The 14,699-nt window shown below is 32.6% G+C and overlaps 1 protein-coding gene across 1 annotated transcript; it reads right to left on the bottom strand.

The window, feature by feature from the left end:
• Positions 1-2,985: 2,985 nt before the first annotated feature.
• LOC136816600 (F-box/LRR-repeat protein 2-like) lies at positions 2,986-11,871 on the bottom strand. Its single transcript, XM_067072940.1, has 15 exons — positions 11,781-11,871; positions 11,441-11,574; positions 11,180-11,244; positions 10,611-10,665; positions 9,848-9,922; positions 9,284-9,378; positions 8,809-8,973; positions 8,123-8,249; positions 7,145-7,219; positions 6,631-6,761; positions 6,358-6,463; positions 6,028-6,084; positions 5,010-5,146; positions 3,818-3,893; positions 2,986-3,304 (listed from the first exon to the last, which is right to left on the bottom strand). The coding sequence occupies exons 2-15, from the start codon at positions 11,504-11,506 to the stop codon at positions 3,197-3,199; spliced, it is 1,338 nt and encodes a 445-aa protein (XP_066929041.1). The 5' UTR covers positions 11,507-11,574; positions 11,781-11,871; the 3' UTR covers positions 2,986-3,196.
• Between the last annotated feature and the right edge of the window lie 2,828 nt (positions 11,872-14,699).

Consider the following 14,699-nt stretch of genomic DNA (forward strand, 5'->3'; position numbering starts at 1 on the left):
TCTAATTTGTTTTTGTATACTGTTTAATTGCACTCTCTCTTTGCCCTGCACCGCAATTATTGCATTTAAGATGATAACGCTTTAACGCGTTGAAAAAACAGGATTTAGTCAAAATTTCAGTTCCAATAGCTCGCCTTCTATTACTTAGAAGAATAGTCAACTTTAAAATAGCTATACCACAAGATAATTAAAAATAAGTGAGACAAAAAAATCTATACCGATTACTTATGTTAAGAATAAATAAATTTGGTTATCCTAAAAACCATGACATTTTTAAAATTTTTAAAATTTGGAAATACAGTTTTTCACCCAGTTTAGTTTACATACTAGCCGTCCCGGCGTCGTCCGAGACGACTTCTTACTCCTTTTAATACGCTCGCTTCGCTCGCTTTTCTATTTTTCAGAAACTTGTAGGGATTTGTATACAAATGTACTTATTTTGCGAGAAGAAATGTTCTTAAATTTAGGCCTTTTTTCGTAAAAATTGATGTTTAAAATTTTTAAGGGGACACTAAAATTAATGCACATTAAAAAATATGGTGAAAGTATTTTTAGTTGAATTTTGATTTTTCTTCTCCTTATTAAATTGTATAAATTTGTCATAATTTCTTTTGTTGAAAACCTTCAAACAATAATGTTCTTGACTCGCTAAAAATAATGCTCATGCAAATATTGGTGAAAATTGAGTTAAAAATTTCTCGCGAGAAATCGGTCATACTTTAAACGTGCTTTTTTTGGGTTTTTGGGAGAGGAAAGACTATTATTTTCCTCACGCAAGGATGAAGATAAAAAACAAATAGAAATTCAAATTCAGTATTAGAGGTACTTGGCAACACCGATCACTCCAAAGACCACAGTGCTTTACGGTGGAATATAAAGAGTGCCTTTTTTCAATACCACTTAACAGAGTCAAAAATTATTTAACAATTAAACTCAATGCGTAAGTAAAAGCGTTTTCATTTTGCTATCTCAATAGAACAAAAAATAGCAAACATTGATTAAAAAATTTCATAATTGAATTGGGAATAAGTCATCAACTTTTCTCATATTGTCAAGTCCATTAAATTGAAATGTTTTTATCAGAGTAACAAATAGAAGGGAAATGTCATCAGAGCTTTATTAATCTCAAGGGTAATCATAAATATGATGTCTTTTTGAAAACTCAAATTTTATCTTCGACGTATTCCCATGTGAATCAAAATTAATTCATAACCGACATAAACTTTTTTTTAAAAAACTATACATTATGCTGATAGTGCTATTGCACAGTCAGTTTTGTTTCTCCATCAAGGAGAAATGTGCTCTCTTGAATGGAAGTGCACTTGGCGAATAGAATTGAATATACAATCAAAAAGGCGCGAAAAAAATTGCCGTGTATTTAAAAATCGCTAGCGAAAAAGCCTCATGCGAGAATGGGAGAGTTCCGATTTAAGCGTATTATAATATAGATAGGCATTGCGGCCTGCTTTTATAAAAAGCATAATAAAACAGATAAAAGACAGTCTTTTGAATTTAAAGTTACGTTTTTTCTTTTGAGTTATATATGATACTATATACATTATCACATTATTAATGCTTCTTGAGGAATAGGGAGATATTCTACATAAAAACACCATTCTGAAAGATTAGATTTTAAAATTTTCAAAGTTTTCGATTTTTGAAATTGATTTAAACGCCTATGAAATAGGAGAAGACTAGATTGCTTATAAAAAAGTTCTTGGGTTTATGATAAAGAGGTGTTAAAATATTTAGCCGCTATGGAATGTTATAAAACACTGGTTACAAGTAAACCAAGTCCTCTTTATTGGAATCTAGCCTATACGCGTTTGTTAACCTGGTCATAAAATGCTAAGAGTAGGTGGTGGAAACTGGCTATTAGTTAGTTAATTAGTTTAGAACTAAAAAACATGCCATAAATTCAGTTTGCACAGAATGATATACGTGGTATAAACACAACAAAAAACCGCACCTCAAATAATTTCATACTAAATAAACTAAAAAAAATTGGTCTAAATTTTCATTTATCTGTTTATAATATAGAATAATATATAAAAATAACATAAAAAACCAAAAACCCTAGCTACACTATATTACAAGAATTTGACCAGCAAAAAAAAAACAAAGAAAAAATAATTTAAAAAGATGCTGCAAGTCAGTCTAAAAAGTCACTGAGTTGTGAGAATAAAATAGGAAATGTAGTCATTGCTGAATATTCTAGGGCTAATTACCAAGGCGCTTAAAATCTGTTTGGGGAGGAATCGTAACTATCAGCTTTCCAGGATCTCAAATTAAGGTTTAAGGTGTCAATTCTTTCTTTAAAAATTGGTTTAAGCATGATGCCATAAGAGGACTCAGCCTTTTTCATCAAAAGTGAACCCTGAAAAAAGCTCTCTACACAGTACAAGAAACGATTAGAGGCTCAAATCTAAAAAAATAGCTAAGAAGAATATGACTATGCCTTTAAAAACTCGTGAATAAAGAACACCGTTATAAACAATGTTCACATATTCAAGTGTTAGAAACCACAACAATCAAGATATAATTGTGTTATAGATTCTGAAGAGACTGAAGATTTCTCACTAAAATATTATTAGTATGAGCTAAAGTAATAAACACAAAACCTGTTTATTAGAGTCAGTATTGGACTGTTCCATTAAAAAACCACACAGGGTGGGTGGACGAACCTTTTCAAGTCAAAAAAAGATTATTCAAAATGTTTGCCAAGGATATAAAAAGGAACGGCCCATTGCCACTAGAAGTTACAAACGAGCTATTGATTTGTGCAGTCAGAGTAATATTTAGTGGTTCCTTACTCCATGTAAAGATAAATCTAATATTTTGGTTCAAGGCACTTTTTTTGAGGTACTATGTATTGAACCTTGCTGAGAATATCAATTCATGACAGATGCCATCAACCACCTGAATGGGAAAGGAAGGGGGAATGGAGGAAGGGGTTGGGTTCAAAAAGTTGGGTTGAATTGAACATTTTGAGGAGGTTCTGGGACCTTATTTGTTATTCTCAGCATTTAATTCCTGGTTCTTTTTGCAAATTGCAATTTCTCAGTTTTCTTTTTTATACATAGGCATAGCCTGAAATACCGTTAAATGTTCTTGGGTCAAATTCAACGAAGACAAGAGCGTGCTTCTAAACTATGTGTTTCAATGGTGGCGACCTTCATCTTCTATTTTATCTGTTTTACAATATCTCGCAACATCTACATGAACGTTGGCGTCGATTGGGCGTGGCAGGCGGTGGGGTGACGGGTGCAAAGTAGGCTTGAACACGAACGTTTGGGAGACGACTCTATGAAGAGAAAAGAAGATATTATAAGACATTATGTCTTGCTTAGTATTGTAGTAAAATGTCAAATCAAAAATAGTCGGTGTCGTAGTAAGTTACCAGACGCCGTATCTTATATCTGGGAATTTTTTAAACTACGCACCCATATAATGTTAACAAATATGTAGAAAGAAGAAGAGAAAGAAGCATCTTGTAACATTTGAAAAATCACCAATCAACTGATTTTTTCTAGAGAAAATGTATTAGCGGATTCTGATTAATGATCATCTCTGGTGGTCAGGCCCCTATTAGAAAATCGCTTTACATATACGAGCTATACACCTATCAATCCTTTACTACGCGGTCGGCTTCGGAGGGTACTGGTAATGAATTTTACAAGGAAATGACGTCTAAATATGTTGTCTTTGAGAATGTTCACGCAAGCAACGATTTCAGACATTTTGACGTCATTCTTTCCTGGTAAACTCGAACCCAGTCTCCAAGTGTTGATAGGTGCATAAAATAAAGAAGTCGTACCTTAAGCCTTCGGATACCACCACGGGTGATATTATGACAATCATAAAGTTCCAGACGATTCAAGGAGCGACAATTCCTAAAGAAATAAGAAGAACGTTCATCATTTTGTCATTATTGGAGAAAGTTTGAAAATTTGAACAAGAAACCAACAGTGGGGTTGTCAAAAAATTGGCCTAAATCCAAAGTTTTGTGCTAGCCCTACTTGCTATTTATTTATGCTTCAGTGTATAAAATTTCAAATAAACTAGAGCAAAAAAGGTTCTTAAAGGTCAAAACGATAAAAGAAATTAGAGCGAGAAGAATTAGAGGGAGAAGAATCATAGAGGAATTTCTAAAATTTCTAAATGCTTATGGCTAGTTAGGTTAGTGTTACTATGGCAAAATTTAATTCGATTTTTCTAATTTAATTTTAATTTAATCTAAATTAATTTTTCTAACGTAATTCTTTGGCAATTAAAGTAAATATCTTAACAATAGAATGATCCTATTGTAATGGTTCAATTATTAGTCAATCGTAAATTGTCTTTTAGTAGCCTGATGACGTTATATTAACTAACCACCTGGGCGAGTAGAACATTCTAGTTATTTGATCAGTCATAGACCTTTTTTATAAGAAAATTCAAAATTATTGAACTCTTCGAATGTTCTTAATTTGACCAATTTTGTGAGTATTTTGATAATATTATTATGCAAGTTCTTTAGAAATTGGGTGTTTTAGAGACCATTAAGGCTTAATAAATTATTCTTAACTTAAGCCTTGTTCTTATACAGTTTGTTCTTATAAAACGTTTAGACTTCCTCTTTCGTTAATATTTACAACCTGTAAAACTGTAAAACTCAATACAGTTAAAAAGGTTCGCCAACAGAGCAAATAAAATATATGGTTTCGTTTTTTAACTACCCTTGTTTTATTACTGAAACAGTTAGAACCGATAACCAGTAGGTATGATATGAAATAAAGGATTCTAATATACCAATGGAGATTGAAAAAGACCTGTTTCATCGTCTCGGGATAGGAGGAGACTATTGTTTACAGCACCAAAAATCTTGTGTAGATACTTAGAAATTTTCCACGTGGGGATTACATTACTTCTTTCCTCAGCAGAAAGATTTTTACAGAAAAAAGCATCTTTAAATGAATCAAAAATTATAATTAATACCAGGCAGGTTTAGATTTGGTAACAGAACTTACATCAGGTACTCTAACGCTTGATCAGTGATGAGTGGACAATTATCAAGTTCAATGATTTCCAATTTCTCTATTGCGCATGTTCCTCCAGCTAAATGACGTATTCCTTCGTCGGTGATCAATTCACAATGTGAGAATGTCTGTAAGAGAGATGGAGCATTTCATTTTTCTATAAAATTGTATGGAATTGGTATTGAGATTGGTTTAACACGTTTATTGGCGACTAAGGGTACTCGAAAAGTTCTGCGTCGATCAGTCACAATCCAAATGCATTTGAAGTTCAAGGGGTCAATTTTTCGATTTCCGAAAATGGGGGGCGGCAGTGAACGTGTTTAGGCATTGAAAAACGCAAAAGGGAAATTTTAGTAGAAAGGAGTTTCAGGAGTTTCAATGGAGAATTTTACCAGCGCGAGTAAATGCTCTTAATATAATTGATTTTTAGACTACCTTGTTTTTCCAAGTTAGAAATTTTCTATAAAGGCTAAAATATGTCAATGTCTGCTCAACTTCCTTGTTAGGACGGAAAACTTTTTATGTGAAAAATATGAAAAATATAGAAATAACCACACCGACCACATCTATTGCTTTGGTGACCATGTGTTTATTATGGAAAATAAATTTTCTAAAAATGTTCCACGAGGAAGTTAAAACAAATAATTCTTTTTAATTTAGAAATACCATGCAAAAAGTTTCAGCAAACAAAATCGGTTAGGTTGAGTTCTTGTAGAGCGAAATCCACTAAGGAAAACGAGTCTAATTACACGTTGTTTTTTTATAAGAACATCCAAAATTTTTGAGGCCTTCAGATGTTCTTAACTTTCTGAGTTCCAAGCCTAAAAATATTCTTAACATGTTCTTATTTTCTCCATTTTTTATGTGTTTTTGTCAATTTTCCTAAGAAATTGGCTGTTTTCGAGTCCGCGAAGCCTTAAAATGTTCTTAACTTTTTCTTAACATTTTGGCCATCAAAGCCTTATGTTCTTACATAGTTTGTTCTTATAAAAAACGTGTAAGTACTTACCAAATTGACAATTTCTGAGCAATTGTACGACAGACAGTGAAGTGTATGATCGGTTATCTAAAGAAATAAACAAACAAAGTTTCATTCCACTGGTTTCTTTGAAAAAATGACTTATATTGATACAACATAAGAGGGCTGGAATCTCCAGGCGTACCCCCACGAAAATTTAATCTAAAGTTATTTCTTTAAGGAAATATTCACAAAAGAATGATAGAATAATGAAATGTTTTCCCTGTTTACAGTAAAAATTGGAAATTTGTCAAGAAGATTCAAAAATTTTAAACAATAACTAACGCTTTGAAATGCAAAAATACAAACATCTATACATACCAAGGTACATTCTTCAAGATCAAGCCTCTGCATGCTGTGACAACCACGGGCTAACGTAGAAAAGCCTGTATCTGTGAACTGTGAGCAGCGGGCAGCTTCTAAAGTCCTAGAGATGAAAATTATATATAGAATTTCGTAGATAGTTTCTGAAAGTTAAAAAAGAAACAGCTTTGCAGGTAGAAGGTATACAACTCTATTACTTTACCATTGATCTTGATAAGTAGAGAATTTCTTTCAGATCGAAGAAACTTCTAGAAAGAATAAACATCTTACTTTAATTCATGGCAGCCATCAGCAATATATTTCAAGGTTTGATCAGTCAACGCCTCACATTCTGAAATATTGACGAACTCCAACGCGTTGCAATTGTCTCCCAAAGGTTTGATACCATTGTCAGTTATGTTCTATTGCAAAAAATATACAAAATAAGGTTTAGTATTTATTTCAAAGAATTTAAGGAGCGCAGAAGACATAAAAAGAAACTTAAAAAAAAATAACCATTCATAGTTTCTAACCCCTATATTTAGGGGGTTCAAGTAAATTTCCAACGGGTTAATTTCCGGGGGTGGGTGAGTTTGTTTCTAGGAGGGGGTAATGAACAGATTGCATCTATGCACATTTTGAGTTTAGAACATTTTTCTCTGACAGTACATTCAACAAAGAGATAAGTGTCTCTTATTTGGCTAAAAACAAGAGAGGTGATTATCCTATGGTCACAAAAAGGAAAGTGAAAAAGAAGCGTTTCTCTTGGTATCAAAATAGAGCTTGCTTCAATATCAATACTTACAGTGCACCCTTGCAGAACAATCTTTTTCAATCCACCACAGTGGACAGCCAGCACACGAAGACCTTCATCTCGTATCTGTAAAAAAACATCAAAAAAATAAAAAAATTATCATTATTACCAAGATAAGGGATCCCTGGAAATTAGATAAAGGAGAAAGACGAGGCTAAATTGAGAGGCATAATCAAGGCATAATCATATTAATTAAAGTCTATTCCAAAAAAAATTGACGATTCGCACGTTTTGATACATAGCTCTTGAAGAAGGAAAGATATAATCGAAAGTAATACCTCGTTGAAAAGATCAAGTGGAAGATTCTAAAACTCCAAAATAATTCAAAATTTCGAAAACGAAGATGGAACAAAAATCTTTTCGAGTCAAGAAAGATATGAAAAATCTGAAAACATATTTGAAATCAGCAAAGTTCCAAGTTTAGGAAAGGTATATTGTTGGTCTAGTGGAAAAAAAAAAAACATTTTTCATCATAATTTTCGAAATGTTTGACAGTCTTTTTTTTTTGGAACAAGAAACGAAATCTTCAATAAAGCAATGTATTTCACTCAAGGCATAAACATAAAACTGTATCAGATTGGTTAAAAAGAGTACAATTATATCTTGTATTTTACATGTACAAAATATAAATTGACGAAAAGTTGCTGCATTGTAGCGGTAGAAGCAAACTAACGCCACTTTGCTACAAAAGTGCCCTGCGCTTTTTTCCAACATAAAAAGTGCATTTTTTGGGTCACTGATAAACCAGTTATCAGACATTTGCTTGTACAATATGAAAATAATTCACTCGTTCCGGATTTTCCGTATATTTTCCTCGCCTAAAGACTCGAAAAATATTGTACGGAAAAATCTCGGAACTCGTGAAATATTTCTCATATTGTACTCACAACTGTCCGATAACTATTACGTATTTCACTCAAGGTATAAAAATAAAACTGTATCATTAAAATATTTCTATATGCTGCTTACACTGACACATCCACTAGCAACCAAAAGTTCCAACGATGGACACCCATGGGCAATAGCTATCAGTCCAGCTGAGCTCACTTTCCTACACCATGCAATATTCAAATGCTCCAGTTTCGAACATCCAGAACTAAAGCAAAAATGGTATATATCAATGGCAGATTAACCTATTAACACGTTGGCTGGAATAGAAAATACAAGTCGTTGCATTTGAATCCTTTGTCTTTTACGGCTATCAGATATGGTAGGTAAATCCTAGACCTAGTCTATCTGACTAAGACCACCAATCGATGAAAGAGACCAGGGGAGAGACAAGACAAAAAGTTAATATATTAGATTTACCACGAATATGACAAAGCTCGAAAACCCACTCAAAAAGATACAAAAGTTTTTGAGGCCCTTAGAATTTTTTTTGTGCCAAATCATCTGAAGTGACCCTTTGTCACAGAAAATTTTCAATGGTTTTGATTTTGAGGGCCCTTTCTAAGATTTTTATTTGGTAACCCTCTATTGACGTGACATTCGAAGCCCTTTTCGAGAGTAGTTTTTGTAAACCTTAGGGATTTTTGAGATGGGGACCTATCGCTGATACCAATTTTGCTCCCTGCCCTAATCTGAGATGGTAATTCAATACATCATAAATAACAATGGCACTTTAGAGAAAGAATAATATAAAGATTCAATCATACCCAATTTTAGCAAGCCCAAGATCATCTACTTGAGTGCAAGATTCAAAATCCAAAACGACAAGCTTGTTGGCAAAATTACTCAAATAGATGCACGTTTTGTTTGTGATTTTGTTGCAATCGCATAAAACCAATTCTTCAATGTTTTTACAGTTCTGTGCAAATGTTCTATAAGAAAGAGGATTTTTCATATATGGATGAGTAACTCCCTTCTCTTTCATTTATGAGCATTAAACAAGAAAAATCAGCCTCACATTTCTAGTTTTAACAGTCTGTGTGTGGAAATTACCAGTTTGTTCAATAAATTATTTCATTGGGTAATTTAACATTCTCTTTAGAATAATGATAAATGCCTTACAAAATTTATCGAGTTGAGAAAAGATTTTCGTATTTACTTAATGTGAAAACTTTTCCACTTTTTCCCGAATACATTGTACTTTTAGAGCTTAGGTATATAAAAGAACTGGGTCGTACAAACCTCAATGCATCATCTTCGATTCCTTGACATCCTTTCAAGTTCAAGGTTTTTAGAAAACCTCCACATCTTCTTGAAAGGCTTTGAACCACATTTGTCTATAAAAGTCAAATAACCTAGTTCAAGTTTTCACAGATTATACAGCCTAAGCTAAAGGATATTGAAGTACAGCTAGTCAATAGAAGTCCTTAAGGCTGGTCTCCACTTTTGCGCAAAATGGGGAGACCGTTTTTGCCTGAAGAAAAGATTACATCATAAAAAAGATTTGCGGAAACAAAAAAAAGGTTGAAGGAAGTTGAACTTTTTTCAACCGTTACGTCAATTTCGACCAATAGAATTACTTCTTTTTTCAACCGACCAATGATTTTACAAAAACGTTAAAAGTTTTTGCTCATTTTGTGCGAAAGTGGAGACTGGCCTTAAGATTGTATTTCCAGTTATACTTTTTTAAGTTGAGGTCCCAAAATCAATGAGCCCTGAAATATTTTTTACTGCCAGTCAAAAATCAGAAAATTTAGCAAAAGCTGGCTGATTAGTGATTGATGGATGAATAAAAATCACAATTACCCGGACATCTCTTTGAAATTCAAACAGGTTAACTTGTTGCCAATTACTTCCATCAAGTGCAAGGAGGTTCCATGCCTTGAAATGGGAAAGAGTAATGTGTAATCATTAATGAGTAAAACTATTTTCAAATATAAAAAAAGTGTAAATTGATTTTGGAAAATAAAGAATAGCCTTTAATCTTATTGTAGGTTTTGCACAGGGCTATTTTAAAAAGTCCAGGTTTGTCAAGTCTTTGCCTTAGCTATCCTCACTACACACTTTCTTATAAGAATGCTGTATTTCCATTTCATAATGGATATTCTTTGCATTTTGGAATAAATCATCCAAAAATATTTTTAAAAGAATTCTTTAAGTTTACGTTGGGCTTGGATGGTCAACTTGAACTTTTAAAACATGTAATGCATATCTTAATCAAGCAAAAAAATGGTGTTTTTGTGAAAGCTTTGAGCAAAGATGGGGATAATTGGCCATCAGGTAAAATTGCTCTAAAAATGGTCTAAAACCTGCTAAAACTGGTATTCTTAAGATTCAGTAATATTCTGGTGATATTCTTAGTATATTCTTAATTTTTTGGGCTAAATTTATAATGGATATTCTTATAAATACATCTGATCGGGGTCCTTAGGCTCCAGTTCACCAGTATATTCTTTGATAAGAAACACTTTTAAAACTCAATAACAGATTTGAACAGATTTGAGGACATTTTAAAAGAATGTTTTGATTTGTATCAATGACTAAGTGGGAATGAAATAATAAAGTTTACCTTAGAAACTTGAGCACATCGACATAGAGCAACAATATCAAGAAAGGAGAAAACCCTATAAAAAGAAAATAAATCAATTGAGAGAGAGAGAGATGATGTCATAAATAGTTATCTGATGATGACATTATCATATTGATATGAATGAGACAGAGGAAAATAAATGAATGAAAATTTTAAATCATTGATAAAAACATTAAATTCTGTAATAGCACTAGACAAACTTTATTCAGCTGTTTTTAGGTTTTGTACCGTCTTTATACTAGTAAGTTAATTGGAAAGTAAAAAAAAGAGAGATCCCAAACTTGAAATGAAAAAGAAAGAAAAAATTTGTAGACATTGAAAAAAGTTATCATAAAACGTTGTATGTTGTTATTTTCTTAAAATTCTGTAGCTTCAAACTTTTCCAAAAGTTAATGGTAATGAAAAAAAGTAACAGGTAGATAAAATGAAAAATAAAAACATCAAACACAATTTGTTATTAAGCACAGTACAAAAGATACAAGACCTCTACTATAAGCTCGGGATATCTCTTTGATGCTTAAAACTGTAAAGCTACATATTTAAATTACCTTAGTAAGAGCTCTTTGGGTAGTTTTTTGTTGATGAGCCCAGTTGCCGCATCTTCAAAATACCCCTGAAGAACAAAAAGAAAACAGTAAGCTTAAATTTGGTCATTGGATTTGCTAGTTTATAAAAAGAGATCAGGAATTATAACTATTCATCTTTTGAAATGCTCTTGGCTGTTTATCAGTTTATTAATTTTTTTTCAACCTGTCAATTTACAATAAAACATTTCAAAAAAATGAAAACATCAAAACTAAAATTTTTACCTCTAATCTTTTGTTTTTATGGACACCATTGGATACTTTGTTGAGGGGTATTGGAGTTGAAGACATGAAGGGAGATTATTGATTTCCAATCAATTCTATTTCCGATATCAACAATCCCATCCCTTGCACACCTCCTAGTAAAAATCATTATTAGACATAATCAATCTTTGCTGGTTATCCATTATAAGTGCAGATTAGTGTCAATTTTTCTACTTTTGATTCAAAGATGCAAACTCCAAAGAGAAAAAATGAATAAAGCATGATTTGCCAAAGATCTAGGAGAAAAATTATAAAAAATCTAGATAAAAAAAGGTTTCTCATGTTAAATTACTTAACTTACAACAATAGACATATGCTTTTTGCAGCTTCAAAAGTGCATCACCAAGACTTGTATTTATTTCAATTGAACTATAAGTAGATGAATCTATAAACTGTGAGAAAGTTTAGCAAGTCGGAGAGGGACTTTGAAAAACTTTTTTAATCTAAAAGTTATTATTCATCATTATACACAATTTTCCAGATATTGTGAAAATAAGTAATACAGGAAATTTCTTTTATCCTCTGGCTTTGGAAATATGTTTCCAGATCTGGAAGTCTGGATTATTTCCTAGCCAACCCCTAGCTACAGAAGGTGCAACAGCTCCCTAGTTATAGAAATGAAATTTCCCGAGCTTAAATGATTACCTTGGGATGTTCAATTTCCCTATCATTGAAGAGTGCTTTTCACAAGCCGACCCCAATAAAACCACATCTAGAGTTATCCATATTCACAAATTAAAGGTCAGAATTCATGATATTTACTTTCATAGCTTGTAGAGAGTAATCATGTGAAATGCTTGCAATCTCTCTTTTCCCGACCTATCTATCATCAATTTAGAAAAAAATTTCCAAATGTGCAACTAGAAGGTTAAAAATATTAGTTTTCCATGTGCGGAAATCCATTATCACTAGCACATTGGTATTACACTTTCTTAGAAAACCAAACTACTGTAATGTGATCGAATATAAATCATCCAAAGATCAACAAAACCCTAGGCTGGAGAATCAACAATCTTTTCATGTGTAAGATAGTAAACATTTTATGATGGATCCTACAGACCGGCCCAAAATTGTCCTTTTTGCCTAAATCAGCCCTAGGCTACTATATCAAAGATTGGAAAATGTTATTGTTAGGTGAACGCCAACCTCTTTGAATCCTTCAACCTTCAATAAATCATTAAATCAAGTCAGCTTTTTTCATTTCTCACTTCACATTGCGGATAGATTTCTCACATTCTGGCAAGTTGGTACTTTCTTGGATAACTTACTGTCCATTTAAATAAGTTCCCCCTGAGGTGAAGTTAGTATATCCGAAGTGAATTAAAATCTGTTTAAAGAGTTTCTTAAAAAGATAGTGTCCATTGAACGAAACATAATTTTTCTTTAAATAAGATAGTATCCATTAAAGACCATATAGTTTCATTTTAAAGAATATAGTATTTGGAGCCAAAGTAATGGACTTAGACCTCTATTATGGTTGAGTTACAGGAGGCTCTGGTAGCCCATTCTCGCAACTTTAGATGCTTTGAGTAAGCATCCTGTCAGCACCTTGAACTGACTACCCAATTCCCCTCACATGGCATGGGTTGACCCGGGCGAAGGTTTGTTCACTTGCCAAGTGAACCGTTGTGAGTGGGAATCGAACCTTGGTCGCCTGTACAGGAATCAAGGTTGATGCCCACTATACCACAACGCCTAGACTTACTTATTTGATTAATTCATGCTTCTCAATTCGATCAATTTTTATATACTTTTTATTACTTTTTGTTGATATCATGATAATACCGTACACATATAATGTGATTTCATAAATCAAACTTGAACCTGAACAAAAGCCAGCAGCCAGCCCTAGAAAACCTCAAAATGCAATAGGATTTTTTAATTTTTTTCCTATCCGCCATTCCGCCTTTGAGGAGGTATTGGGTGGATATTGGGTCATGAGCACTGAAAAGAAGGGCCATGTTAAAATCATGCAGCAATCTCATTGGTGGAAATTTGATAAACAGTACCCGAAGGAGTGTCACGCAATAAGTAGAAGAGACCACTTTTATTTTTGTTGCAGATTTCAATATGAAAAATAGTTAAGACTAGCCTAGTTTGTAATCCTGATATACCTTATTGGAACAAATTTTTGCAGTCGAAAAAAAAAATCCGAAAAATTGCATTTTGCGGGTTTTAATTTTTGCGTTTTTCTTCATTCTGGAATTTTCGCGGGTTTTAATTTTAGCGGTTTTGCCCTTTTTGGAAAAATTTCTCTTATTTTCCTAGGGAATTTTCAAATTTTTTGATAAAATTGGAAAAAATTGTATTCCGCGAGAATTAATTTTTGCGGTTTTTAACTCTCAAATTTTTTTGCGGGCTCAAATTTTTGCAATTATGACAAAAAACCGCGAAAAACGCTAAAATTAATTCTTACAAAAATTAGTTTCAATAAGGTAGGAGTTAAAGTATAGACTGCTTGTAGGGGTACTGATAGGGTTGGGAGCTTCCTCTATATAAAAAGATTTGTCGGTTTTGTAGAATATCTTTCCAATCATCCTGGAATCCTTTAACATGGATAATTTAATATTTTAACTAAAATTTTTTAATATTTAAAAATTTAATATTTTATATACATATACCTTTTAACTTTAACTTTTAACTAACATGAAAATATATAAATGTTTATAGTTTTAATTTCCATCATCTTGTCTTTGCTCATTCATAGATACTTTTGATTTTTTGAGTCTACACCTACTTTTGTGCTTTCAACCTTTTCATGAGCGTCTCAACAACATCTGCGCTATAATGTTTTTAAATTAATTATTTCATTTTATCCTATAGGCTTAAAATTGCAAAAATGTACTAATCTGTACCAATATGTATTCAATAGAACTAGAACAACAAGGCCAAAAGAAAAATATTCCAGCAACGCAACGTAAATTATTCTTCCACTTCCCCATATGTAAAATATAGATTACTTTTGTTTTCCACCCAAACTTGCAAGGGAAAAATGTTATGACCGAGTGTTGTCCTCACAGATTTTCCTAGCGTAATTTATTTGTGTGATACCATGATGTCTTTTTCTATTTCTATTTGGTTGAGTTGCAGGAGTCTTTGAGGCCTATTTTCGCAACTCACCTTGGCTTGGACTGACTACCCAATTTCCCTCACAAGGAATAGACCTTTTCGCCTTTCCATCCGCCATATTGAATTGTATGCAAAAATTATGGTGGCCGAA

The sequence above is a fragment of the Clytia hemisphaerica genome, unplaced genomic scaffold (genome assembly GCF_902728285.1).
Source record: "Clytia hemisphaerica strain Z4C2 unplaced genomic scaffold, Clytia hemisphaerica genome assembly, whole genome shotgun sequence".
Taxonomy (NCBI): Eukaryota; Metazoa; Cnidaria; class Hydrozoa; order Leptothecata; family Clytiidae; genus Clytia; species Clytia hemisphaerica.

Coding starts and splice junctions, on each gene's coding strand:
- LOC136816600 (XM_067072940.1), bottom strand. CDS start 11,506: ATGTCTTCAACTCCAATACCCCTCAACAAAGTATCCAATGGTGTCCAT. Junction 8,250..8,808: donor CTTGGGCTTGCTAAAATTGG/GTATGATTGAAT, acceptor TTTTTGCTTTAG/TTCTGGATGTTCGAAACTGG. Junction 6,464..6,630: donor GATGGCTGCCATGAATTAAA/GTAAGATGTTTA, acceptor TTTCATCTCTAG/GACTTTAGAAGCTGCCCGCT.